The sequence below is a fragment of the Helianthus annuus genome, chromosome 12 (genome assembly GCF_002127325.2).
Source record: "Helianthus annuus cultivar XRQ/B chromosome 12, HanXRQr2.0-SUNRISE, whole genome shotgun sequence".
Taxonomy (NCBI): domain Eukaryota; kingdom Viridiplantae; phylum Streptophyta; class Magnoliopsida; order Asterales; family Asteraceae; genus Helianthus; species Helianthus annuus.
The window spans coordinates 129,601,347-129,626,466 of record NC_035444.2 but is presented as its reverse complement, the minus strand read 5'-3'; the positions used below and the strand labels follow the sequence as shown (position 1 = coordinate 129,626,466).

General features: G+C 36.3%; 2 protein-coding genes across 2 annotated transcripts; one reads left to right on the top strand and one right to left on the bottom strand.

Annotated features, from left to right (window-relative positions):
• Positions 1-2,383: 2,383 nt before the first annotated feature.
• On the top strand, positions 2,384-19,414 carry LOC110895904 (THO complex subunit 2). Its single transcript, XM_022143289.2, has 31 exons — positions 2,384-2,672; positions 2,758-2,883; positions 4,498-4,539; positions 5,805-5,864; positions 5,972-6,034; positions 6,633-6,713; positions 7,150-7,218; positions 7,306-7,353; positions 7,456-7,524; positions 7,620-7,753; positions 7,847-7,922; positions 7,998-8,191; positions 8,288-8,368; positions 8,452-8,644; positions 8,749-8,976; positions 9,044-9,124; positions 9,204-9,323; positions 9,419-9,478; positions 9,572-9,699; positions 11,855-11,951; positions 12,076-12,204; positions 12,300-12,403; positions 12,573-12,753; positions 12,834-12,994; positions 13,465-14,071; positions 14,317-14,421; positions 15,789-15,944; positions 16,045-16,125; positions 16,950-18,170; positions 18,695-19,008; positions 19,114-19,414. Exons 1-31 carry the CDS (start codon positions 2,538-2,540, stop codon positions 19,181-19,183), a joined length of 5,214 nt encoding a protein of 1,737 aa, XP_021998981.1. The 5' UTR covers positions 2,384-2,537; the 3' UTR covers positions 19,184-19,414.
• A 1,844-nt stretch (positions 19,415-21,258) lies between these two features.
• On the bottom strand, positions 21,259-24,705 carry LOC110895905 (probable NADH dehydrogenase [ubiquinone] 1 alpha subcomplex subunit 12). The gene is made up of 5 exons (XM_022143291.2): positions 24,552-24,705; positions 23,939-23,965; positions 22,467-22,558; positions 22,061-22,170; positions 21,259-21,600 (listed from the first exon to the last, which is right to left on the bottom strand). The coding sequence occupies exons 1-5, from the start codon at positions 24,638-24,640 to the stop codon at positions 21,442-21,444; spliced, it is 477 nt and encodes a 158-aa protein (XP_021998983.1). The 5' UTR covers positions 24,641-24,705; the 3' UTR covers positions 21,259-21,441.
• Between the last annotated feature and the right edge of the window lie 415 nt (positions 24,706-25,120).

Genomic DNA, 25,120 nt, shown 5'->3' with positions numbered 1-25,120 from the left:
TGTTAATGTGTTATTAGAAATTTAATTAAGGATTAATAATAACTGTTTTGAAATAAATCAAAACTTGTGTGAGTATTATATAAATCAAATCAATGATTCATGATAATACTTTTGATATCCTTATAAGAATCTAACATATAAAGATATGGGAGATTCTACGAAGATTTCGATAATCGAACATTGAAACAATTGTACACGCATCCTAAAGTGATTCGGATAACAACTGAGAGTAGAATTAGAAATGGGTTTTTGAACTGAGGGCAAAAGCGTAAATTTTGAGCCAGGGCAAAAAGATAATTTTATATTGAATTAGGGGCAAAAAGTGTAATTTTAAACAAAGAAACGATGTCCTGTTCTGTCACATATTTGAAATGCTCCAACTTATCAATGTTATATGTTTAAAGCTAGGTTGTTTTTGATTTTGAACTTTAAATTGTCAAAATCTTATAGATTGTTTGAGAATTTTCAGGAGATTGAGCCAGACTACGATCCTGATAGCTGAGCTTGGGGGGGGGGGTCTGAAGACAAGCTCAAAGTAAGGGGAGCTTGTAGAGCCAGGTGATGATCCTAGCAGCTGAAAGCACGGAAGCTTAAAGCAAGGGGGAGCCTGAAGGAGGAGTTAAACGAAAAGGGGAGTAGATAGAAGCAGATCCACGGGGATTCTGTTAGAGATTGGAGAGTCTGTGTTGCTGACAATGTTAATTTTTCTAAAAGACTCAGAGAAAGACAGAAAGTTACGAGATTGAACGCAACAATATCCAAGGGGGAGTCTGTGAATGCATATGTTTATCGCTTGCATCAATCACGTAACGTAGCTTTGTCAGATGATACAAGACCGGTGCTGAACAATGCAAAAGGCAACATTGTTACACATTGAAGTCCATTCGGATGGATGGACATATAGTCCATCCGAACGAATGCAAGATGTGTCCATCCAGAAGCCCATCCATCCGGATGAGATCCATCCGTCAGGATGGAGGCCATCCGCTTCCTTAGTTCATCCGGATGGGTCTTGCCTATAAATAGGAGAGTGGGTCTTTGTCATTTGTAACTTTTCGTGACTTGAGTGGGGAAACTCTGTCCGTTTGATTTCTCAGTTTTGTAACTGTTATATCAGTAATTGTAATCAGTTTATAATTACATTATTGTCTTCTGTCTACACACGTGATTGGATTCCGCACATTTCACGTAGTGTTATGCATTCAACGGTCAAGGAATTCATCCGATCCTGAATTCACAAAAAACTAAGATTATTTAAATCCAAATTGCCTTAATAAAATGATTGCAAGTGAAATTTAACTGACTTAATGAGATATAAATAGCCAAATCTTTTGAAATGGCATATAATTGTCCCATGGCACGACATAATACTTGTTTCCACTCTCACCAGATTTCCAATATTCGGGTTCATGGTACCTTACCCCTCTATTCCGTCAGAAAGTAATTAAAAATGAAACATGTTTATTTATTTTCAACAATCTACAGATTACTATTTTGCTTACTTTGCGCGAGCACCGGACCAGACTCCATGCATCCAATATCAAGATGTGTGACTATAGGGAGTGTTTGGATGTGAAAATTTATACCTGAACAGGATAAAATCGAACTTTTACTGAAACAAACTGAATCAAACCTTTCCAACAAATCGATGAACTTCACAAAATTACTTAACAAAACATGAAAAAAAAGTTAAAAAAAACTATAGATAATACAAATAGGTGAGATATACGTACCAGTACGTAACGACAAAGGTGAAACTAACGCTAGAAAGACTCCACCTTTCACCTATTGACCTTTTTCTTCCATGTTTTTTTACGAACTGAGTTTGAATCGAATCAATAAGCGTCATCATCGGCCTCGTCGTCGCTGGTACTTAGGATGATTGGAGTAGAGTCAGATCTTGGATCATCTTCAGATTTAAAGTTTGTAAGAAATCCTAAAACCAAAAAATCGTGAATCCATTGGAGAAAAGAATGGTGATTCCGTCATGCGTGTCTGTATTAGAAGAGCCTGTATCATTGAAACTGGTATGCTATATAATGATTACAATAAGTAGATGTAAATTTTATTACGTAAATTGAAATACATAAATATAACTGCAGGTGGTACCAATGGAATTTGTTAAGAACGTATGGGGAGATCTTTGGCAACGCACGAAAGTAATGATCCATCATGAAAGTAGAAAAAATTGGCCTGTATGGCTGAGAAGTGTAACTTGTGTTGTTTTGTCAGCTCTAATTTTTTTCATGGTTTTAAAATCGCTGCGGTAGGTTAATAACCCGTAAGTAATTAAAAAACTGAATCTGCAGTGGTCCGCTTAAAAACTGATCGGGTGGTTCCGCTAGTAAACCAAATAAAAATAAAAACGGAACTCATTCTATGAGGCAAAAGGTCGCGGATTCGATGAACGCCATCTTAAACATATAAAAGCGAAAAGGGGGAAAAAACCTGAAAATAGGAAACTACAAAAACCCTCAATTTATACAGCCAAATTCATCACACAAATCTAGGGTTTCAATCCAGTTTCTTCCTCATTCATGTCTCTTCCAGCGTTAGAGTGTAAATACGTCACCGATGAATGTATTCGTGAATGGAAGAACGGCAGCAGCACCTTCAAACCACCGGCACCGGCGCCAGTTCTTCGCTATTTGTACGAGCTTTGTTGGAACATAGTGAGTACCGATGTTGTTCATATGATGTATTTTTAGTGTTATTGTTGTTGTTTTGCTTGTTATTATCATGTGTTATGGTTATTAGGTTAGAGGAGAGTTGCCGATTCAGAAGTGTAAATCAGCATTGGAGTTGGTTGAGTTTTCAGATAGGGTTTCTGATGATGAAGTGGCTTCTAATTTAGCTGATATTGTTTCTCAAATGGCTCAAGATGTGAGTGTTTTTCTATTTCTGTTCATTTTTTTTGTTTTAGGTGGTATTTTTTGTGTAAGTTTGATTGATTAGAGGCTATTGGATAGTATTAGAAATACCAAAACAACTGAGGAATCGACCCCCCAATTATTCATCATTGAAATTCATGTAGTTTGTAGATTTGTTGTTTGCTAAATGTTTTTGTTAGTAGGATTAGAAATAGTAGTAGTCTAGTGCCGAATTCGTATGACTTTTTCATTTTAAAACAACCGTGCTTTGGTTATGATCTTGCTCAATATGAGGCTATCAGGCCCATGGTTGTTAATAGCGAACATAGTGCCCGGCTGCCCGCTATGACGAATAGCGTAGCAAAGCAGGAGTATGTCGCCATATGAGGGTTAGCTACTAAATAGCGGGGATTCAGGGTTTTTTGATTGATATAGATGGTTTTTGTTTCAGGTTTGAAAAATAAAGCATATTCTTCTTCGCTCTTTACCGGATTTTTGATAAAGTATACAAGTAAAATATTTCTACAATTTTCTTCTAGTGTATCGCTAAACATGAAATAGATCCCGCTATTTCATTGCTATCGCTACGTAGCATATAGGTAGCTTGTCTCCATCCTATGCTATTCGCTATTGACAACTATGATCAAACTCCGGATGGTGATCGAAGTTGCACTTCGACCTCTTTGCGGGATATTAGTGGGTTTTTTGTGTAAGCTTAGGCTGGGAATGATAGCTCTCCCATGGTTAAATCAAGAGACATGACCACTATATGTATATACGTATACCCTAAGCAGTTAAAGCGGTAAAATAGCGGATAGCGGTCAAGGTCCGCTATACGATATATAGGTTATAGCGGTGGTATAGCGGTGATATAGCGGTAATTTTTATACCATGCATAATTTATGTATTTTTATATATATTATATACATATACCATTAATTTTATATTGTTTATATATAAATTCACAAGTATGAGGACTAAATATAAACTAATGAAGATGGAGGGGGGTTATATGTTAAAATACCCAAACTTAAATAACCCTAATTATCCCACTTTCATCATACACGCCGTTTTCTTTCCCACTCCCCACTTTCATCATAAGTCTGTAACAGATTCATGAGTATCAGACCACTAATACATTCAAGAACAGATTCATGAGCTCTAGTATCAGACCGAAGAGAACACTATTACACTAATCGAACAGCTCTGATGAACTCGAGTATCAGACCAGCAATCGAATCGAACAGCTTTGATTCGATTTTTATCAGCTTTGATGAACAGCAATTGAACTCTGATGATGATGAACTGCTTCCAAGACCTCAACCAAGGCTGACCGCTAATATCACTGCTTCAGCCGCTATAAAGGACTACATATAGCGGTCAAATAGCGGGCTATAGCGCCGCTATTAGCGGAACCGCTATGCCCAACCGCTATTTGGACCGCTATGATGCCAGACCTCCGCTACACCGCTATAGCGCGCTATAGCACCGCTATAGCGCCGCTATTAACTGCATAGCGTATACCTTTGCTATGCAAATCATTTTGCAAATATGTAATATCTATTTAAGCAGTTTTATGGTGCATGGTGCTGTTTTAACTTATAGTTGTGTTGGACTTTTTCTGTAGCTTACAATGCCTGGAGAATATCGTGCTCGTCTTATTAAATTGGTCAGTATTTATTTAACCTTCATTTCTTGTTGTGGTAAATGCATGGTTATAATTCATGATAAATTTATGGGTAGGTAGGGGATATAACTTTCATGCCTTTGGAGCTCACTAAACAGTTCTAATTCACAGTTGGAAATGACAATTGCTAGAGTTTTATGCTCTTGTTCATGAGACTATAAATTATATGCACTTCTGTTTCTAATTTTGTCTTTGTATTTGTCTCGTGATTCTTTTTAGTATACAGTAGCCTATAGTCTATTTGATATTAATGACGGTGTGTATGACAGTGAGAACCTGCATTTTATTCAAACATAGAGATATATGAATTTATATGCATAGTTTGTTACGTGTGTGTGTGTGTGTGTATGTGTTAAGGCTATGCAAGTTTAGATAATCCTAGCACAAGAACAAAGTGGTTGAAGTAATTTGGAGATAGTTTTGCAATGATCAAATAATAGCTAAGTTGGAAGGACAAAATTCAAGAATATATGTGTCTGTTTAGTTGGAAAAAACCCCCCGTTTCTATGAAATGTTTCAGGGAAAATTACAAAGTGGAAACATATTTAAATGAATGTTTTTTTGGAAAAGTTTTCCGAGAAGAGAAAATTCACTTTCCTATATGTGTAACTAGGATTTAGAAACGTCACTACTTTTTTTTTCTTTGTAGGCTTTTCATAAGTTTTCGAATTTCGGAACTTTTTCGAGCACTTTTCTATAGTTCTGTATATCTAACTTGTTTTACCCATATCGTTTTATATTTCTTATATATCGAACTTATTTTTTATATTTAACCCATAGGGCTCATCAGAGTTGTTTCATTGTCAATACTATTTTTTTATTCAACTCATTTCTTATACTTAACCCAATTGGTTATATAACTATCTGATCCTTTAATATTCTTATACTTGTTAATATTCAATCGATTTGACCTGTTTTATTTTCTACTTTATTTAAGAGAGATTCAATGGGGTTCTTGGGGTGGATAGTTTATTTGAATATGGTTCATTGACAAAAAAATGCTGTATTTCATTATTCAGGAGTTGTTTTTGCTGAATCTTGTGGTGGCAATTTGTATTGTTGATTGTTGTTTTACGTATGCTTATATTTGTATTTGTGGTTTTCACGTTTTCCTCAAAAAAGTGTATGAAAGTGTACGAGTATATTGATCAATTAGAATACATGGAAGGTGGAATTTTCATGATATTCTCACATGTGTATTCTATGCTAGTGCCATGTCATTACTTATATTGTTTCCTGTTTTTTAGGCAAAGTGGATGGTGGAACATTCTGTGGTCCCTTTGAGACTGTTCCATGAACGGTGTGAGGTAATATAATATTCGTATGTTGATAGAAAATACTATAAGTACACTGATACTTAAATAGTCAACATTGTTGGAGACTAAGATTGAACCACCTGATTTGGAGCTCACAGGAAGAATTTCTATGGGATTCAGAGATGATTAAGATAAAGGCTGCTGATTTGAAGTCAAAAGAGGTATGCTTCAAACTATCCTTGTATTACAGATTTTATCATATGATTATTTGCTGTTATGTTGAACTTTCTATAAATGTTGTCCTGCCTACTGTTGGGTTGCTAAAGACCTATTAATGGTATCTTATACTTTGCAGTTAATATCGGTGATATATCGGTTATCGGTCTCCATGTAAATATCGACCGATATATCACCGATTTTCCCGATATCAATATCTTTCTTCTTAGTTCTACCATTCGTTTTTCTTCTTATTGCTGCTATTAGTGTTTTAAGTCTTAATTGTTAATTGTTAGTGTTAAATGTTAGTGCTTTGAGTCTTAATCAGTACTTGCTACAATTGTTAGTGTTTTGCAATTTGCAAAAGGTTATTTTGTTAATGGTAGGAGAGTGTACTGAATTGTTAGTTTTAAATTGCTATATCTATAAATTTTGCTTGATATTAAAATTACCGATATCCCACCGTGATAACCGATATCTCAAATATGTCCTTGACCGATATCCGCTTTTTTTTTTTTTACCACATTTAGATCTTATATTGGGTGAAATTACATTTGCTTTTGGGATGTGTGAGCTTTGACGTTTATGTGTTTTTGTTTACAGGTTAGGGTTAACACTCGTCTTCTTTATCAACAAACTAAATTCAACCTTCTTCGAGAAGAAAGCGAAGGCTATGCCAAGCTGGTATTATTTGTTCAGTCTCTGTTTTTAAAACTTGATTGTATTTTATCTCTTGTTTGAAACACCTATTAGTTTATCTTGACCATAATTGTGAAGAAAAAATGGGTATGCCATAATATGTTGTAATTAGTGAAAGTTGAGAATTATAATTTCATGTTGGAGTTGAAAGTCCACCTAAATATGTTGATGTTATACACAGACATTAAGCATAGAATTCTTCAATCATCTACTTTGCTCGCTACATTAGGTTTTCGTTGGGCTTTTACGACTTGTGTGATTCAGAAGTGCACTTGTTTAAACTTAAGTTATGTTATAGTTTGGTCTAGGTTACGATTATGAAAAAAAAGCAATGTGACGCAAACAATGCAACTTGTTAACTTAACATGTTTTATTGAAAAGGTTTAAATCTTGCAAGTCTCACTTTTGCTTATTATTGTAGGTTACCCTTCTATGTGGTTCAGAAGTTTGCTCTCCAAATGCATCAGCAGCAACAGTCGGCATAATTAAGGTTTAAACATGAACCTAATTACTGAAAATTATTCTCTTGCTACTTTTCCCATACCTGTTTTTTTAATTACTAATTTGTTCTTTGTAGTCGTTGATTGGACACTTCAATTTGGATCCAAACCGTGTCTTCGACATTGTGAGTTGCTTATTTTCTCATTTTCAGTCAATATGCTTTGTTTAATGTGATAAGGGATAACAGACGAGTCACGGGTATCTATTGACTTATATGGAATTTTAGGTATTGGAGTGTTTTGAACTTCAGCCAGATAACAATGTCTTCTTGAACCTGATTCCTATTTTCCCCAAGGTGTGGTTTATTTGGTTTTGACAAGTTAATGGTGCATTTTGAAAGCTTTTTTTATAGAAAAGAATTAACGAATCATTCCTGTTTGTTTCTTGCAGTCTAATGCTTCACAAATTCTTGGTTTCAAGTTTCAATATTATCACCGTACAGAAGTAAATAATACGGTACCTTTTGGGCTCTATCAGCTTACAGCACTACTGGTCAAGAAGGAGTTTTTAGATCTTGATAGCATGTGAGTATTATGAACACTTTCATCCAGAAATTTTAGCTTCATGGACATCCTTATTCCTGATTGTATTGACGAAATTGCTTCAATGTGATTCAGATATGCACATCTTCTTCCTGAGGACAATGACGCCTTTGATCATTATAATGAATTTTCTGCAAAACGACTTGATGAGGTAAAAAAAGTTGTTCATGACTGTAGTTATAGTTGTTAATATTTAGCTCTTTGAGTTTTTTCTTCTCATCGACAGGCTAATAAGATTGGTAAAATAAATCTTGCTGCTACTGGAAAGGATCTTATGGATGATGAAAAACAAGGAGACGTGACGGTAGATCTTTTTGCTGCTTTAGATATGGAAAGTGAAGCAGTTACAGAGCGCTCTTCAGAACTTGAAAACAGTCAAACTTTAGGCCTGCTCATAGGTTTTCTTTTTGTGGATGACTGGTAATTCACATCTGTAATATATTAATCATGTACTCAGAAATTGTTTTAGCTCTTTGATATGAACCACATTATATTGAATGTATTTTTGGTTTACAGGTATCATGCAAATATCCTATTCCGCCGTCTCGCGCCACTAAATCCAGTTGAACATATTCGGATTTGTGATGGTTTGTTTAGGTAAATCTGAATTAGTTACATACATACACACATGTGTTTTTCTTCAAATTTTCTTAAGTTTGATATGGAATGTCAATTTACAGGCTCATTGATAAAACAATTTCTCCTGCTTATGAACTTGTTCGTCAGCGACAGCTTCAATCTACCGATTCTGATTCAATGGAGACAGATATTAACTTCACGAAAAAATCATTTATTAATCTCCCAAAAGAATTATTCGAGATGCTTACTTCTGTTGGGCCCTATCTTCATCGTGATACATTACTACTGCAGAAGGTGGGCATTTTTATTTTTAATATTTCCAAGTTATGTTAAATGTTGATATGTTTCTGCTATAGTTTTTCCTGAATGACGAACACATTTGTCTTGTTTATGATTAGGTATGCAGAGTGCTGAGAGGTTATTACCTTTCTGCAGTCAGAAGTGTCAATTCTGGTGATGACTTGAATTTGAGTGAAAATCGAACTCCTCGGCTCCACCTAAAGGACGCTAGGTTAAACCTTGAGGAAGCACTTGGTGCATGTCTACTTCCGTCACTTCAGTTAATACCAGCAAATCCAGCTGTTGGACAGGAGATTTGGGCTGTACTGAGTCTACTTCCTTACGAGGTTTGTTTTTTGTTTTTGATTATTTGATGAAATCCCAACTCTGAATTAATGAATTTCATGTTGTTAGGCGAGGTATCGTTTATATGGGGAATGGGAAAAGGATGACGAGTGCAACCCCATGGTTCTATCTGCAAAGCAGACAGCAAAGGTTATATATACATTATTATTACACTCAGTTGCCCTTTGATTATTCTAGAAGTGTATTTGATCGTATGTTTTTCTTGCAGCTGGACACCAGAAGGATCCTGAAACGGCTTGCAAAGGAAAACTTAAAGCAGCTTGGACGGATGGTTGCAAAGTTAGCTCACGCAAATCCCATGACTGTGCTTCGAACCATAGTTCACCAGGTACGGTGGACTGTACACACTCCATCATTGTTCTGGTTGCATTTTTTCTCTCTGTGCTGTCAAAATAACTTTACCTTTCTAACTCTAATTTACAGATAGAGGCATATAGGGATATGATTGCTCCAGTTGTAGATGCATTCAAATATTTGACACAGGTGTCTATTTGACCATCGGTTTTCTTTCTATATTTGATTTGTTTCACTCTGTTTTGTGCTGTTCTTATTGGATCTTTGTGGTTTTCTCTACAGCTTGAGTATGATATTTTGGAATATGTTGTCATTGAACGACTGGTACAAGGTGGTCGTGAAAAGCTAAAAGATGACGGTCTAAACTTATCAGACTGGCTTCAATCTCTGGCGTCATTTTGGGGTCATTTGTACGTAAACGTTTCTCTTTTTTTGTTGCCTTGTTTTGTTTATATAAAATTTATATTCTTGGATCTTTATGTGCCACTGGCTAGGATTCATGATCTTTTACCTTCCATGTGGGATATTGGAACTTAAATGTAGGATATTAGAATACTTTGACCCTAAACTCATTATACTTAAGACTGTGAAGGTACCTATGGAGTTGTGTAGTATATTGTGTTTATCTTTTTTGCATAATTGTTTATTTAAGTGATTTATTTCCTGTTGGCCCTATAGTGCTGGTGTGACATTTTTACCAATATATAGTTTTGTTAACTAGAGTCCATGGCAATCTTTACCGACCGGATTGTGGATTGTCAGCAGCATGGTTAAAGCTATGAACAATTTCAGATTTTCTTGAGCTTTAAGAAGTTCCGTTATTAGCTTGGATTTTGGGACATGCATCTGGAAGATGAAATTTTAAGTGAAAACCCGAGGTGCATTGTGTTCATTTTGGTCTGTTGGAGACACTAAGCCCTAATCCTCTAGGCGTCCTTTGTTCCTTTTCTCTGTTTCAAAAGAGGGACAAGGACCTGTCTTGCTGGATGTTTTGGAACAAAGCATGATCGATGATTGTATCTTGTTAAAAGAGAAGTTTTTTTCAATGTGAACCGGAGTTCTTTCTTATGGGTATGATAATTTGAATGCCATAGCTGGGATCACTAAGTTCAAGATTTTTAACTCATGGTACTATGGTAGTACTAGAAAGCAACCATAAAAACTAGTGTAGGCGGGGGGTTATACCTGTTGGCTGAAGAAGGGAAGGGACTTTTGGAGGCGGGATAGATGAAACCCTTTTGTTGACATGGTAGTGTACTAGAAAGCAACCATGTCAATACCCTAAACCCTAAAAACTAGTGTAGGCCGGCATTATGCCTGTTGACTGAAGAAGGGACCTTTGGAGGCAGGATAAATGAAACCCTTTTGTTGATATGGACTCTTTTCTACGACTCGTTTTGTATGACGGGATTCAAATCTTGCATATGAAATTGTGAAAAAAGTTTTTATGAAAACACCTGGGGTTTGACTTGTGTGGCGATTGGGACTCCTATCTGTTTTGGATCTTCCCTTGGTGGGTGTTGGTTGAAATGTTGAATCTCTATTCTTTTCTTACTGGTTTGGAGTTAACATAAGTTTCAATCTGAAACCCCTCTAGGGCGGGCCTTACGACTGTTGTATGTGTTCTACATTTACTAATAAGAGGGAATTTCAGTCATATGCGAAGGCAATGCATGGAATGGTTTTCCGAATAAAGACATGCAGTGTGAATGCTGAAGTATTTTCTTAAGCTTCATCTTCCAAAGCTACTGAATTTGATGCTGAACTTTCACACAATGAATGGGATATATTGTGAGATGCTTGGCGTTTATGTGTATTCTTGTATGTCATAATCCGGTAGTCACACCTCAGCTACCTGGTGATATTTGCCCTCTTGTTCTACTGTCATGCGACTCCTACATTGCTGCTAGAAGAAAGTGGTGAAGTTGTCTATTTTTTCTCTCTCCACTAGTAGATTGCCTTTATATGCATTAACTTGTAAAGTTTTGGATACTAGATGTGAAATCGATATTTTTTTATTTCAAATATATATATTTTTTGCTTGTATTCATTTTTTAGCTCATTAAACTGTATTTGGACCGCCGGCTCTCTTTGATAAGTACTGATTTGTGAGTTTGGTAGTTTAATGATCAGCTCATTCACATTAGTTAATCTTGGGATTTTGTATATAATTTCATGCGCTAAAATATATTGAATGGTCATATCATTGCTTTTCAATATTTCCTGAAAATTTGGAAGTGATCATAGTAGTTCTTGATTGAACCGCACTGCAGATATAGCAGAAGTAATCTTCAATTTCATTCACACTTTAACCATTAATGCTTTGATCATATGAACTCGAATAAGACATACTTCTTCTTCTTCGGTGTCATTGGTGACAAGTTCTCTGTCTTCAACTTTTGTCCTAATTTTTTGCATGTGTTAGTGAGTGGATCTTATTAATTCTGGTCCTTATATTATGACTGTAGTGATATGTGACGGCGTGCATTGAGGTTTCACCTTTTTTTCGTCTCACTTTAACTGATACTATTTAGCCAAGAATAACTACAAAGTGCTTATTTGCAGGTGTAAAAAGTACCCATCAATGGAACTCAGGGGTCTATTCCAGTATCTAGTAAATCAGCTGAAAAAAGGGAGTGGGATTGAACTTGTTCTCTTGCAGGTACAACCAGATATAAAATTACGCTTCTCTTTCTTCTTTCTCTTGAAATCCTGTTGAGAAGAGCATCTGTTACACGTTTGAGTATTTGACAAAGTGTTAATGAAGTGGTTTATCATTTGTGCAGGAACTTATCCAGCAAATGGCTAATGTTCAGTATACAGAGAACATGACTGAAGAGCAGTTGGATGCTATGGCAGGAAGCGAGACTCTACGATATCAGGCTACTTCTTTTGGTGCCACCCGTAACAATAAGGTTTATTATTTCTTAATTCACATGTGTAGCAAAGAAGCATCCGATTATTTTTTAACTTTTCTTTTTATAGTGGGTTAACCTAGTTTTTATGGCAGGCTTTAATCAAATCCACCAACAGACTTCGAGATTCATTGCTCCCAAAGGATGAGCCCAAGCTCGCAATTCCACTTTTGCTACTTATTGCTCAGCATCGTTCTGTGTGAGTAATATCTTTTTCATTTTACTTGTTTGATGTGTTAAGAGAAGATTATACATAACCTGAACCGACCCGTTTATAAATATGCGGGTCAAAATTGCCGTTTCTAGGCATGTTACAATGTTATGTGCTCTGTAAGTACTAAGTTATCATATATGTCATTTTTGCTCAGGGTTGTCATTGAGGCCGATTCTCCTCACATTAAGATGGTCTGTGAACAGTTGGATAGATGTCACGGATCCCTTCTGCAATATGTCGAATTTTTATGTGGTGCAATGACATCAGTAAACTCATATGCTCAGTTGGTTCCAGATCTACATGATCTCATACATTTATACCACCTTGAACCTGAGGTTTCTTTTTCTCTATAATTACAATTATCCTTTTGTCCTAATTTTTAATTAGAACAGCTTCCTAATTATACTTCTTTTAGGTTGCATTCTTAATTTATCGACCTGTGATGAGGCTCTTCAGATGTCAGACTACATCCGATGTTTTTTGGCCGTTAGATTGTGATGAAAGTTCAAGTAGTTCAGCTCAAGGGAAGGAGGGTGGACTTATACTCGATATTGGTCCTCCTCGCAAACCCGTAACGTAATATTTTCTAGGTCTTTTTTTGAGTAATATGCTATTTTCGCCCCTGAGGTTTGACCAGTTTTGCGACTTTCTTTCAAAGGTTTGTTTTTTCGCATCTGGATCCAAAAGTTCTGAAATCTTGCCATTTTCATCTGACTCGTTAACTCCATCCATTTTTATCCATCAAGTCAGGGGTATTACCGTCTTTTTAGACATTTTTTTAATCTCTGTTGATTCTATTTCTTATAGTGTTTTTAGTTAAATAAAAAATGTCTAAAAAGACGGTACTGCCTCTGACTTAACGGAGAAAAATAGATGGAGTTCACGAGTTGGATGAAAATGGCAAGATTTCAAACTTTTTGGATCCAAATGCGGACAAACAAACCTTTGGACGATAGTTGCAAAACTGGCCAAACCTCAGGGACGAAAATAGCATTTAACTTTTTTTTTTTTTTTATATATGGGTCTAATTTGACTTTTTCTGACAGGTGGTCAGATCTTCTGGAGACAGTTAGAACAGTGTTACCGGCAAAAGCTTGGAACAGTCTCTCGCCTGATCTGTACGCTACGTTTTGGGGGCTAACACTTTATGATCTTTATGTACCGAGAAATCGTTACGAGTCTGAGATAGCCAAACAGCATGCTGCTCTTAAAGCATTAGAAGAACTTTCTGATAATTCCAATTCAGCAATCACCAAACGAAAGAAAGATAAAGAAAAGATCCAAGAATCTCTAGATAAGTTAACTAGTGAACTCCAGAAACATGAAGAAAACGTTGCGTCTGTGCGTAGACGTTTGGCCCGTGAGAAAGATAATTGGTTGAGTTCATGCCCTGATACATTGAAGATTAACATGGAGTTCCTTCAACGGTGCATATTTCCTAGATGTACATTCAGCATGCCTGATGCTGTTTATTGTGCTATGTTTGTTCATACCCTTCATTCACTTGGCACCCCTTTTTTCAACACGGTCAACCATATTGATGTTCTTATATGTAAAACATTACAACCAATGATATGCTGTTGCACGGAGTACGAGGTGGGCCGCCTTGGTAGATTTCTCTTTGAGACTCTCAAGACTGCCTATTATTGGAAGGTAATTAAAATATTTAGTTTATAATCAAGTGCAAAATACAGTTCATATATAGATTCGGTACACTTCTGATGATATTTAACTCATTTGATCAGTTTCGTTTTTAGCTATATCGTTAGCTCAACTCATTTGACCTATAAAATAAAACTTAAATTGATCCATTTGTAGGTGAATGGGCCGAGTTGCAACTTTCTACACTTACAAAAATACCTACTTAACTGCCTTTATGGTTTGACTATTTTGTGCAGAGTGACGAATCTATATATGAACGTGAATGTGGAAACATGCCAGGATTTGCTGTCTATTATAGATACCCAAATAGCCAGCGTGTCACATATAGCCAATTTATCAAGGTGAGTTGGCAATCATGAGATAATAATATTAAATATTAAATTAATAAACACTTCCACTGTATATTGTATTTTTGCTTATACTTAACTAGTTGAATTCCCCCGCGCGTTGCGGCGGGAATTTGGTCAGCATCGGTTTAGTTCATGATTGTATTAGTACGGTATCGGGCCACTCGGTGTCACAAATGAAAGACAAAGCCAAAAATTAAAATGTGATATGTTCAAAAGGATATCGACACGTGTTTTATATCGATCGAAAACTACAAAAGAATATTAGTAACGATTCTAATAGTATCGATACCGATACTGATGATGTTCAGTCGAAGTTGACCAGATACCGTTATTGTTGGGACTGGATCAATTCGGTTCATCACTGTACCAGCATAATACCGACACGTGCTAAAGCTTATGATATACAAAGATATTCTGTAGTGAAATAGAACTACATTTTTAACGAAATTTTTAATGGAAAACCATAAAAACGAATATAGGTACTGTTACCAAAGTTCTTCCGACAGTATTGATTTAGTTAGTCATGTAAAAAAACGAAGTTTAGATTGGAAACCATAAAATGTAATACTAGTACCAATATCAAAGTTTGTTAGAATTTGATCAGTCTCGATGCACTCGGTATAGCAAACGAAAAAGAAAACTCAATTCATCCGTCTTATCTACTTAATCTCAATATAATTAACTTTAAGAAACTTTCTATACTTTTTATAAACTCTCATTTGTTCAACATAAAAAATCAACAGGTTAATATACCCATAAATTTCTTATTTAAAGTTGTAATTTTATTTTTGAAAATAGAAAATAAGACAACTAAGAATGCTTATGCCAATAAAAAACCAAGATACGTCTAAACTAAAGAATTGAATGGATATGTCAACAGCAAAACAAATAAAAGAAAATGTCCATCCTCATTTTCACGTCACTTTATCAAAACAAAATTCAAGTTTTGATATATGTCTTCTTTTCTCACTCCCTAAAAAAATTAAAAAACAAAACATAAAATAAGTTACTGTTCATGAGAAGTTTCAATTCATATAGATGATAATGATAATAATAATAATAATAATAATAATAATAATAATAATAATAATAATAATAATAATAATAATAATAATAATAATAATAATAATAATAATAATAATAAGAGAAAAATTACGATTTTGGCCCATGTGGTTATATCACTTTTACCCTTTTAGCCCAAAAAGGAATCTTTTAACATCTGAGCCCCTAACGTCTTTTCTTCTAACTCTTTTGGCCCCCAACGTCTTTTTTTTTTCTAAATCGTAATTTACTCTAATAATAATAACCAAATTTGCCCCTTGATTATGATTTCTAATGCACCTGTTTACTGCTGAAAGGTGCACTGGAAATGGAGTCAGAGAATCACAAGATTGTTGATCCAGTGCTTGGAATCTACAGAATACATGGAAATTAGAAACGCTCTTATTTTGCTTACAAAAGTTTCAAATGTTTTTCCCGTTACTAGGAAAAGCGGGATCAACCTTGAGAAAAGGGTAAACTTGTCTTTTAGTTGCATCTCAGATTCATTAGCTCAAGTTAGCCGATGCCGAACTTATTTTAAATTATTATTTTATATTCTCTCCAACTTTCTAGGTTGCTAAACTTAAGAGTGATGAAAGAGAAGATTTAAAGGTGTTGGCTACTGGTGTTGCTGCAGCATTGGCTGCTCGAAAGGTGATGATGCTAAACACATACACACACATATATATATATACACACTAGATTTTTGACCCATGGCGCGTTGCGGCGGCATCACTGTGTTTCAACCTTGTTACACACGTTATAATGATGATATTAACGTGTGATGCCCGCACGAGACATGACTGGTTTTTTACTTTGTCACACACGTTACGTTTGTGACATTAACATGGTTAGGCATAAATAAAGGGGTATAATGTCTCGCACGTTGTGATGTAAAAGTCGTAAAAGTAATTTAAACAAAAGAATTGAAATGTTAGAGAGAGGTATAAAGTTATTAAGTAGAAAAATATTAGGGGTCAAAGTTCTCAATTATCTAAACTCAGAAGTCAAAGTGTCACTTACCAAACTATGAAGGTTGAATGTGTAAAATATCTAAAGTTATGGGGCAGAATTAAAAATAATGCATGGTCCACCGACCATGCATTATTTTTATAGAGAGAGAGAGAGAGAGAGAGAGAGGCCAGTTAACTTACAAAATGGCTTAACGTACATTGCGTACGCAATTGTTTTTCAACGTGCGATTTTTATCACATGTGATTTCCTCATACCATACATATACCATGCGATTTCTGATAAACGCACATGCGATTTTCCTCATCTATCCCCACATGCGATTTTCCTCATCGACACCAACATGCGATATTGCATATTTTATGCATGCGCTTTTTTTATAACGTGCGAATTCTAATCGCGTACGTAATGTACGTTAAGGCCAATTATACGATACACTTTTTCTATATATGTATACACACACGATATTTGTTGGCATACTGATGTGGTTTCATTATGCCATACAGCCTTCATGGGTCACAGAAGAAGAATTCGGAATGGGTTATCTTGATTTGAAGCCTGCACCAGTAGCTTCAAAATCCGTTTATGTTACTCCAGCAACTATTAACGCTTCTCAAAGTGAAACTGCAAATGGAAGAACCACTTCAGTTCAACATCATGATTCCGGGACTTCTAACACATCAAGAACAAAACCTTCAGAAGGTAAACATGATAAAGGAAAAGGCGGTTCACTAAGTAACGGTTCAGATTTGTTAGCTGGACCACCCAGATCAGCCGAAAGTCAAAAGCAGATTGATGATTCCGAGAATCCAGCAAAAGGTCCTGCTGCGAAGAGATCAGTTTCTACTGCGTCTGTACCAAAGCAACCAAAACAGGATGCTGTGAAAACGGAAACTAAACCTAAGCTTGGTGGGCCCGTTCATGAGGTTTTCGCACTAGCAAAAGGATCATCCTCTAGATCATCAGATCCCGAGACTGGAGTTTTGAAATTGGCTGAATCGAGAAAAGACGATTCATCAGAACCCATGGATGTTCAAAGACGAACCTCATCCCGACCGACTCATTCCCCAAGGCCTGAAAATTCTTACGCCTCAAAAAGTAATGATAAACCGACGAAGAGAACAAGCCCCGCTGAAGAACAGGACCGGTTTAACAAGAGGCGAAAAGGGGAACATGATTTGAGAGACGTCGAGCCCGAGGTGCGGTTTTCAGATAGAGAGAGAGCAAGTGAGGATGAGCCAGTAAGAGTTAGTGATAAGCAGTTGGATAAACCGAAAGTTGAAAGATATGATCGGGAGCACAGAGAAAGATATCATGGAGATGATGTGATGGAAAAGTTAAGAGACCGGTCAATGGAAAGATACAGTAGAGAGAGGTCGGTTGATAGGGATTCTGATAAAGGTAGTAAAGATGACAGAAATAAAGGGCGCTACAATGATAATCCTGCTGACAAGGATGATCGGTTTCGTGGTCAGAGTTTACCACCGCCTCCCCCTCTGCTGCCACACGTTGTTCCTCAATCCGTAAATGCAAATAGAAGAGATGAAGATTCTGACCGGAGATTCGGAACCGCTAGACATTCACAAAGGTTGTCTCCAAGACATGATGACAGAGAACGCAGACGGTCTGAGGAAAATATGTTGCTTTCTCAAGAAGACGCAAAGAGAAGACGAGAAGAAGAAATCCGAGAGAGGAAACGAGAAGAACGCGAAGCATTCTCAAACAAGGTAATCCGTAATTTTTATTTTCCTACTTCTTGATCTTATTAGGGCAAACGAACTTGTTCGTGTTCGTTTGTTAAGGAAACATATGTGTTCATGAACACATACCGAACGGGATTTTATGTTCGTGTTCGTTTGTTAATTTTAGGCGGCGAACGCAAACGAATGTTCGTAAGCACAAACTAATGTTAATGAAACAGAAATGGACACAAACAAACACAGACAGGCGTTCATGAACATAATATATAATACGTTGATACTTGCTAAATATTTTATTTGTCGGAACTTTGAAGTATTTAAATATTATATAAAAACTAAAATCACTAATGAACTATAGAACGCAAACTAACATAAACGAATACGTTACCGAACGGATTTTTTGTTCGAATTTATTAAACAAACGAACTTCCCGTTGAACGGTTCACGAACTGTTCGTAGAGCGTTCAGTTTGTTTCCGGCCCTAGATCTTGGATTATTATGTAAAGCTATTTTTTTCTTTAATTTATTGTTTTCATGGTTTGTGAAATTAGATGGATGAGAGAGAAAGAGATATGGAGAGAGAAAAAGTTAACGCAACGAAGGAAGAGCTGGATGTGAACGCCTCAAAAAGGCGAAAACTTAAAAGAGAGCAGCATATGGCTTCGGAGCCTGGTGAATATTCACCAGCAGCTTCAGCTTCAGCTCCAGCTCCTCCGCTTCATATTAACATGACATCATCATATGATGTCACGAGAGATAGGGGGGACCGAAAAGCACCCGTTCCACGTAACGTTTACATGGAAGAACCTACCCGTATGCACGCGAAAGATGTGCCCACTAAGATGACCCGTCGTGACTCTGACCCGTATCCTTGAATATCATCTTTTTAAGTTAAATATTTTATATGTTCCAACAACAGGTGGCAAAATGGCAAAGATGTAGTTTGTCATCCTTAACTCATGTGCCTTAGAATGTATGACAGAGAATGGGAAGAAGAAAAACGACAGAGGGTTGAACCAAAGAGAAGGCACCGCAAATAATACTCATTATATATGTTTGTGTTATGAATTTATTTTGGCTTTGACTGTAGAAAGTCAAAATAAGAGGTCAAACTAGGGGTCTCCAGTACTTGATATGTACACTTATAATTTATCTGAATGTTTTGAGTGGTAGACAATTTAAATATGAACCAATTAGATTTTGTAATATTTGGTTTGACCCTTTGTTTTTAGACAAATTCAGGATATTAGGATTATGCATGGTTTTACACATAAAGTAGCTGACTGATGTTGATGCTCTAAGTTACAACAATGTAATTATTAAGTGAAATTGCATGTAGCATTGCTAATCGAAATCCCTTATTATTTATTGGGTTTATAAAACCAAAAGAAACAAATAATTTTTTTTTAGCAAAAACCGAGTCAACCCAAGTTTTCGCTATGTGAAACCTAGCCTCTTTTTCCTTTTTCTTCTTGGCGGGGCAATTACCATACCGTTGAGCCTCAATAATAATGTAAAGATTTATTTATTTAATTTTTTTTTTTTTTTTTTTTTTTTTTTGAAAAGAGAACTTCATTAAAAGAACACCTCCGACCCAAAAGGGCAAAAGGCCGAACAATACACACCCCCGACCCAAACGGGCAAAGGGCAAGAAAAAGCAATTACAACATATACATCGGATATTTACACCACTCACCCCAGCTAATATAGTTACAAGATGTTCTATTTTTAAACCAAGCTTAACCTCTCGATTTAATCTCGCTCACAATCTCTTGCAGGCTACGACTGATTTGGTTGAAAACCACCTCGTTCCTTCCTTTCTAAATACTCCAACACGAAATAATCATTATTAAGTGTTAATAAGCACAACTGGTTGCAAAAGGTTTTAACCATTGTTGCTAAAAAATGGCCTCTTCGATAGCTTGATGTCCAAACCCATTTACAGTCGACAAGTTGACCCAGAGGCACAAGGGACAAGCGTCCATGTAAAACTTGGTAAAAGAATTTTATCGTATATTGTTATTGAGGTAATAGAATGTATATAAATAGATTACACATTTACATCAAGAGGCCTCTAATTATACAAGTATGATTAAAAAAATAAAAGGTGCTCCGACAATGCAAATGTTATGGATTGTATTTTGTTTATAGCGCTGAGGTGTTACACAGTCGTCATAACTTTTTTTTATTGTATTTTTCTCTTTCCTAACCTAAAGTGGTGTGGCTGTAGCTTAGGGTTCGGAAATTACCATCCTACTGTTAGCTCGGTGGTGTTACTCTATCCTCGATTGTTTGTTCTAAACTTGTGTTGTTGGGGCATCCTACAAGGTATGATATACGAGGGAATGACCAGAAGTTATACACCTGTGTTGCATGTAATTGTCAATCGAAAAGTTCCAACAATCATTGGCATTTTAAATAATTGGTTTGAAACTTGACGACCTGCTGAGAGTGGACCTAGAAAGGTATTAGTGTGATGGATCTTTTGGGTTTGTGGGTGTCGGGTGTCCTGTTAAGCGCATGCGCATGTAGTTGAGAAACTGTTGCCAACGAGCGAGTGAGAGATTTGTACTAACATGGGGATTCTCCTCAAATTTAGTAGATTAATGAGATCATGATATCTCACGCCAAGTCGAAAAATTTGCTATGCAGCTTTGATTTAGAAAGGGAAGCAACTCAAAAGAGTAATAGTCATCGACTGATGTAACCTAATCTCGTCTTAATATTAATAAATGCAAAGGAGACCCCAGTTTCTTTTAGATGTCAATTATTTTGCGCGAGGCATTTCAAGATATATGACCGGAAATTGTGGGTGTTGATGGGTACCGCCTCAAACCTAGTGCCATCCACCAAACCCCATTCCTCCGTCAATTAGAGTCCACCCAGAGTAGGTGGTCTTATTGTTATCAACATCTTACACAGAACAATTAACAGGGTTTCTTTTTTCCATGACATCCAAGTATTTTCTTTGAACTTAGTGTTTAAGTTCTAAATTTCTACTTAGATTTGATCCGACCTCTCGGGTTTCATTGTTATAATATTCCGATACTAGTACAGATCCAATGACGACTAGACTGTTGAATATTATAAAGAAATCAATTTATAAGAAGACAAATTTAAAGTAAATGGACTATAATCCAATATAGCAAACAAAATCATAGCTGAGGAACACTAAATTCATATTCAACATGAGAATAGGAAGGCAAACAAATGTTATAATGGTTGAATTAGTTTAGCAATTTTCAACCACACAAAAAGTGTGCTTATTGATAATGGCTTGTAAATGAAAGAAATTGAATTACTGGGTCTTAGTGGGTTGCCAGGACTGGTACCTGGTCCAGTCTCTCTGGCCAGGGTTCAGTGTGTGCCCCTTGGAATGATAGATGTATTCATCACCTTCACCTGTAGAGTTCTCCTTGTGATCCAACCCGTACCTCTTCGGTTTAAGCATTAGAAGCTGCAACAAACAAACAAAAATCTTACAACCGCTTTCATTTCTGTTCCTCACTCAAGGGTGTTCAAAACTGCCTTAACAGCCTAAACCAAAGCAAGTTGGCCACCCAATTACCCAAACGATTCGGTTTACACGTTTAGCGGTTCAGTCTGGTTTGAAACTTAGAACCTGCCACGTATACTGAAGCGACCGCTTACCCTCTTTATTATTTATGTACTTTTTCAAGTTTTTGGAACAAGTACTTGTATGTATTATTATCATGAACCATCTTTAATCATTTTAAAATTTTTAATACCGACATACCAACCACCACACCCAACCCGGCCCAGAATTTTTGACAAACAAGCCAAACCGGACCCTGAACTATTAATATAAAACAAACATGATGAGATCTCACTTTCATTTCCATTCCAAAACTTTTAATATAAATAAATACAGTTGGGAGGGAGGTGTTGATACTTACCTCGTCTCCAGTGTGATCAGTTATGAAGTGCAGCCAACCGTGCCATTCAGGTGGGACCTGAGAAGCATTGTAACGGTCCTTTGATGCATATTCCACCCACCTGTGTCTTCCTACCATATTAAAAAAAAAAAAAAAAAAAAAACCCAACATGGTTATTATATAATTTCACATACTTAAGTTAAGGCCATTTTATGTTTACTCCATAAGTTTGTATACAATACAGAATTATAGATCATTAAGTTGTAAAACAATAAGCCGTTTCACGAGAATAATCCAACTTCCTCAAGTAAATATATGGTTGCAAGTTGCAACTCATAGTACAACAAGAAGATAGGATAGGAGGATGATTATAATAATAAAAAGAAGGGGTGGTCATTAAACAACACAAACAAAGAACAGCACTCACCGTATTGTGTCCCTTCAAGCTTCTGATAGTATTTATTGCCAAATTTGTCAACACCCACTAATGTCGCACCAATGTTGTGGATCTTCGTTTGCCTAAATATTTACAACCCGGAAATATTATGGTTCCAGATTACTGAATGTGCAAACTGAAGATCTAGACATTCAAATTGTGATTGACAAAAAGATGCTAAGTAGATATGAGTGACGATCATCATAGACAAACTTTTCTCCTTTTTTGCTCGGTGATGAAACTCACTTGAATAATTCAGACCTAGGGTGATGGGCATTTGACACGTCGGTTTGCACTAGAGACTCATAACAGAACTGCTACTCTACACCAAGGTTCTCAAGAAATTGCATCAGGTGCTTGGGGTAGCACCTCATGTAATTCCGGGTCAAAGTTAAGGGATGAAGAAACCTTGAGAAAAAAGGTTGATATGTAAAACAAATGAGACAGATGCAGATTCTGGTTGTGAATAAAGCTTATTTGGTTGCACATTGAGCATTACGTCAGCTTTTTGGGACCTAAATGTCTCAGAGTGCCTCACGCTTTTTAAACCAAGCTCTACACATGCATGCTTTTGAGGTCGAATAGCCACAAAAAGACATCTCACACTCTGTGTTGTGATTAAGTGTGCTGCTGTGAATTCCTAATAGCGTTAGATGAATATAGTTGTTTCCATCATTTGTGTTTGGAGGATAGGATTTTAATTCACGGTTCACATATTGAACAACTATAACTAAGGAATCCCATTTACTGTTCCAAGAGATGATTGTTAAACATAAGTCACCCTTATTAAAATAAGCAATGATCCATTAATCTCATCATGGAGTTAAGATGCCTATAGCTCATCATCATACTCAGTAAATCCCATCAATAGCAAAGCTAAGGTAGGGTCTGAGGAGGAGGGTAAGATGTAGACAGCCTTACCTCTACCCCGTAGGAATAGAGAGGCTGCTTCCAGTGAGACCCCTGGCTCGATAATAGTTTTGCATCAAGCCTTGGACACAAGGCACATAATACTCAACAATCGAGACAAAGGCCGATTAGTGCATGTACCCTTTTGTCTTTCGGCTATCAACGCCACCACATGATGCATGATTAACAACCATCCCCCTCTTTTAACATTATTTTCACGAAATTAGTAAAATAACGTTAAAATTAGTGCACTTTCACTTTTGCCCCCCGAGCGTCCACACATCTGTTGTATGGTGTTATTCAAGTTAAATGGCATACAAACACACACACACACACAGATGTAAAGTAGTTTAGTAAGATTTTAACCTTTCACGTGCCAAACAAAAATCTATCAAAGTCACACCTTGTGCAAGAGAATACGATGCCAACCATACTATATTACTGTGTAGGAGTGTGATGAAATGTAACAAACAAACAAATGACTTCAATAACTACGACACTATAAAATAGTGGTTCTTAGCTGATGCATATAAATATGGAGTAGCTTTACTTACAAAAGATTTCCATCAGTAAGACAGTTCCTGAAACAAGCACAAAAGAAAGTCAAGTACAGTGGCGTGCATATAACAAAACTAGACAAAAACAATAACGATAATCCCAAATACAAGCACAACATATATTATACAAGATAAACATATTCCTTAGCACAACAACACACAACATATATACAAGATAAACATATTCCTTTATCCTCCTCATATACAATACCACTTTGACTTGTTGAAGCAAAAATAGATCTTCTTTAACTTGAAAAAACTAAAATCAACCTATTCATTTGTAATAGATCGCCGCCTCCAGTAACAATAACAATAACAATAACAATAACAATAATAATAATAATCTAACAGAAAAGCAGATGCCCTATGAAATAAGACAGTGTATATTTCCCAAAAATAACAGTTGTAGCAAGTAAAAGGCATTGATCTTGAGATCAGCTAACTGGCATGTCCAGGTGACATGTGTGTTGTTGTTTCTCTCAACCCTAACATCATCGATCTATACGATACGATAGGCAGATTAAAACCCTAGAAGTTAAAAGAAAGTGATGATGATCGAATTGAACAAAGTGACGGATCTGAAGAAAGAAAGAGAGAGATAAAGACTAACAGAAATCCTTGTTCACGGAGCTCGCGTGCAAAGCCGATGAGACCCCTCTCCTTGATGCCATTGAGAACGTTCTTTGCAACAGCAGCCATCTCTCCCCTTTCCCTATCCACCAAACGCCTCACCTCACCTCGCCCTTGTTTTAGTTGTGTTTTAGGGTAAATTGTTTTCCCTTTTTTTATTGGATAAATTACACTTTTCGTCCTTTATATTTGTATCGGATTGCAACGGATAGCCTTTAACTTCAATAATTACAGTCACAATCCTTTATTTGCAAAACACATTTCACTTTTCGTCCTTTGTCCCTAACTAAGTTAAAATTTTTAGTTAAATTTATTCACATAAGGGTATTCTGGTCAATTCATCCTTTTATTTAAATGTCTAATAAATAAAACAAAAATATAAAATAAATAATTATTAAATATACCACTAACCTCACTTGTTATCTTCTCCCACACTGCCCCCTTTCTTCTCCGGTGAAACAGCCCCTATCCTCGCCGCACCCACGTGCCAAGCCCTCCCCTCCCTATCATCTCCTTCAGCAAACTCCGACCTATTCCGTCGTCTATCAT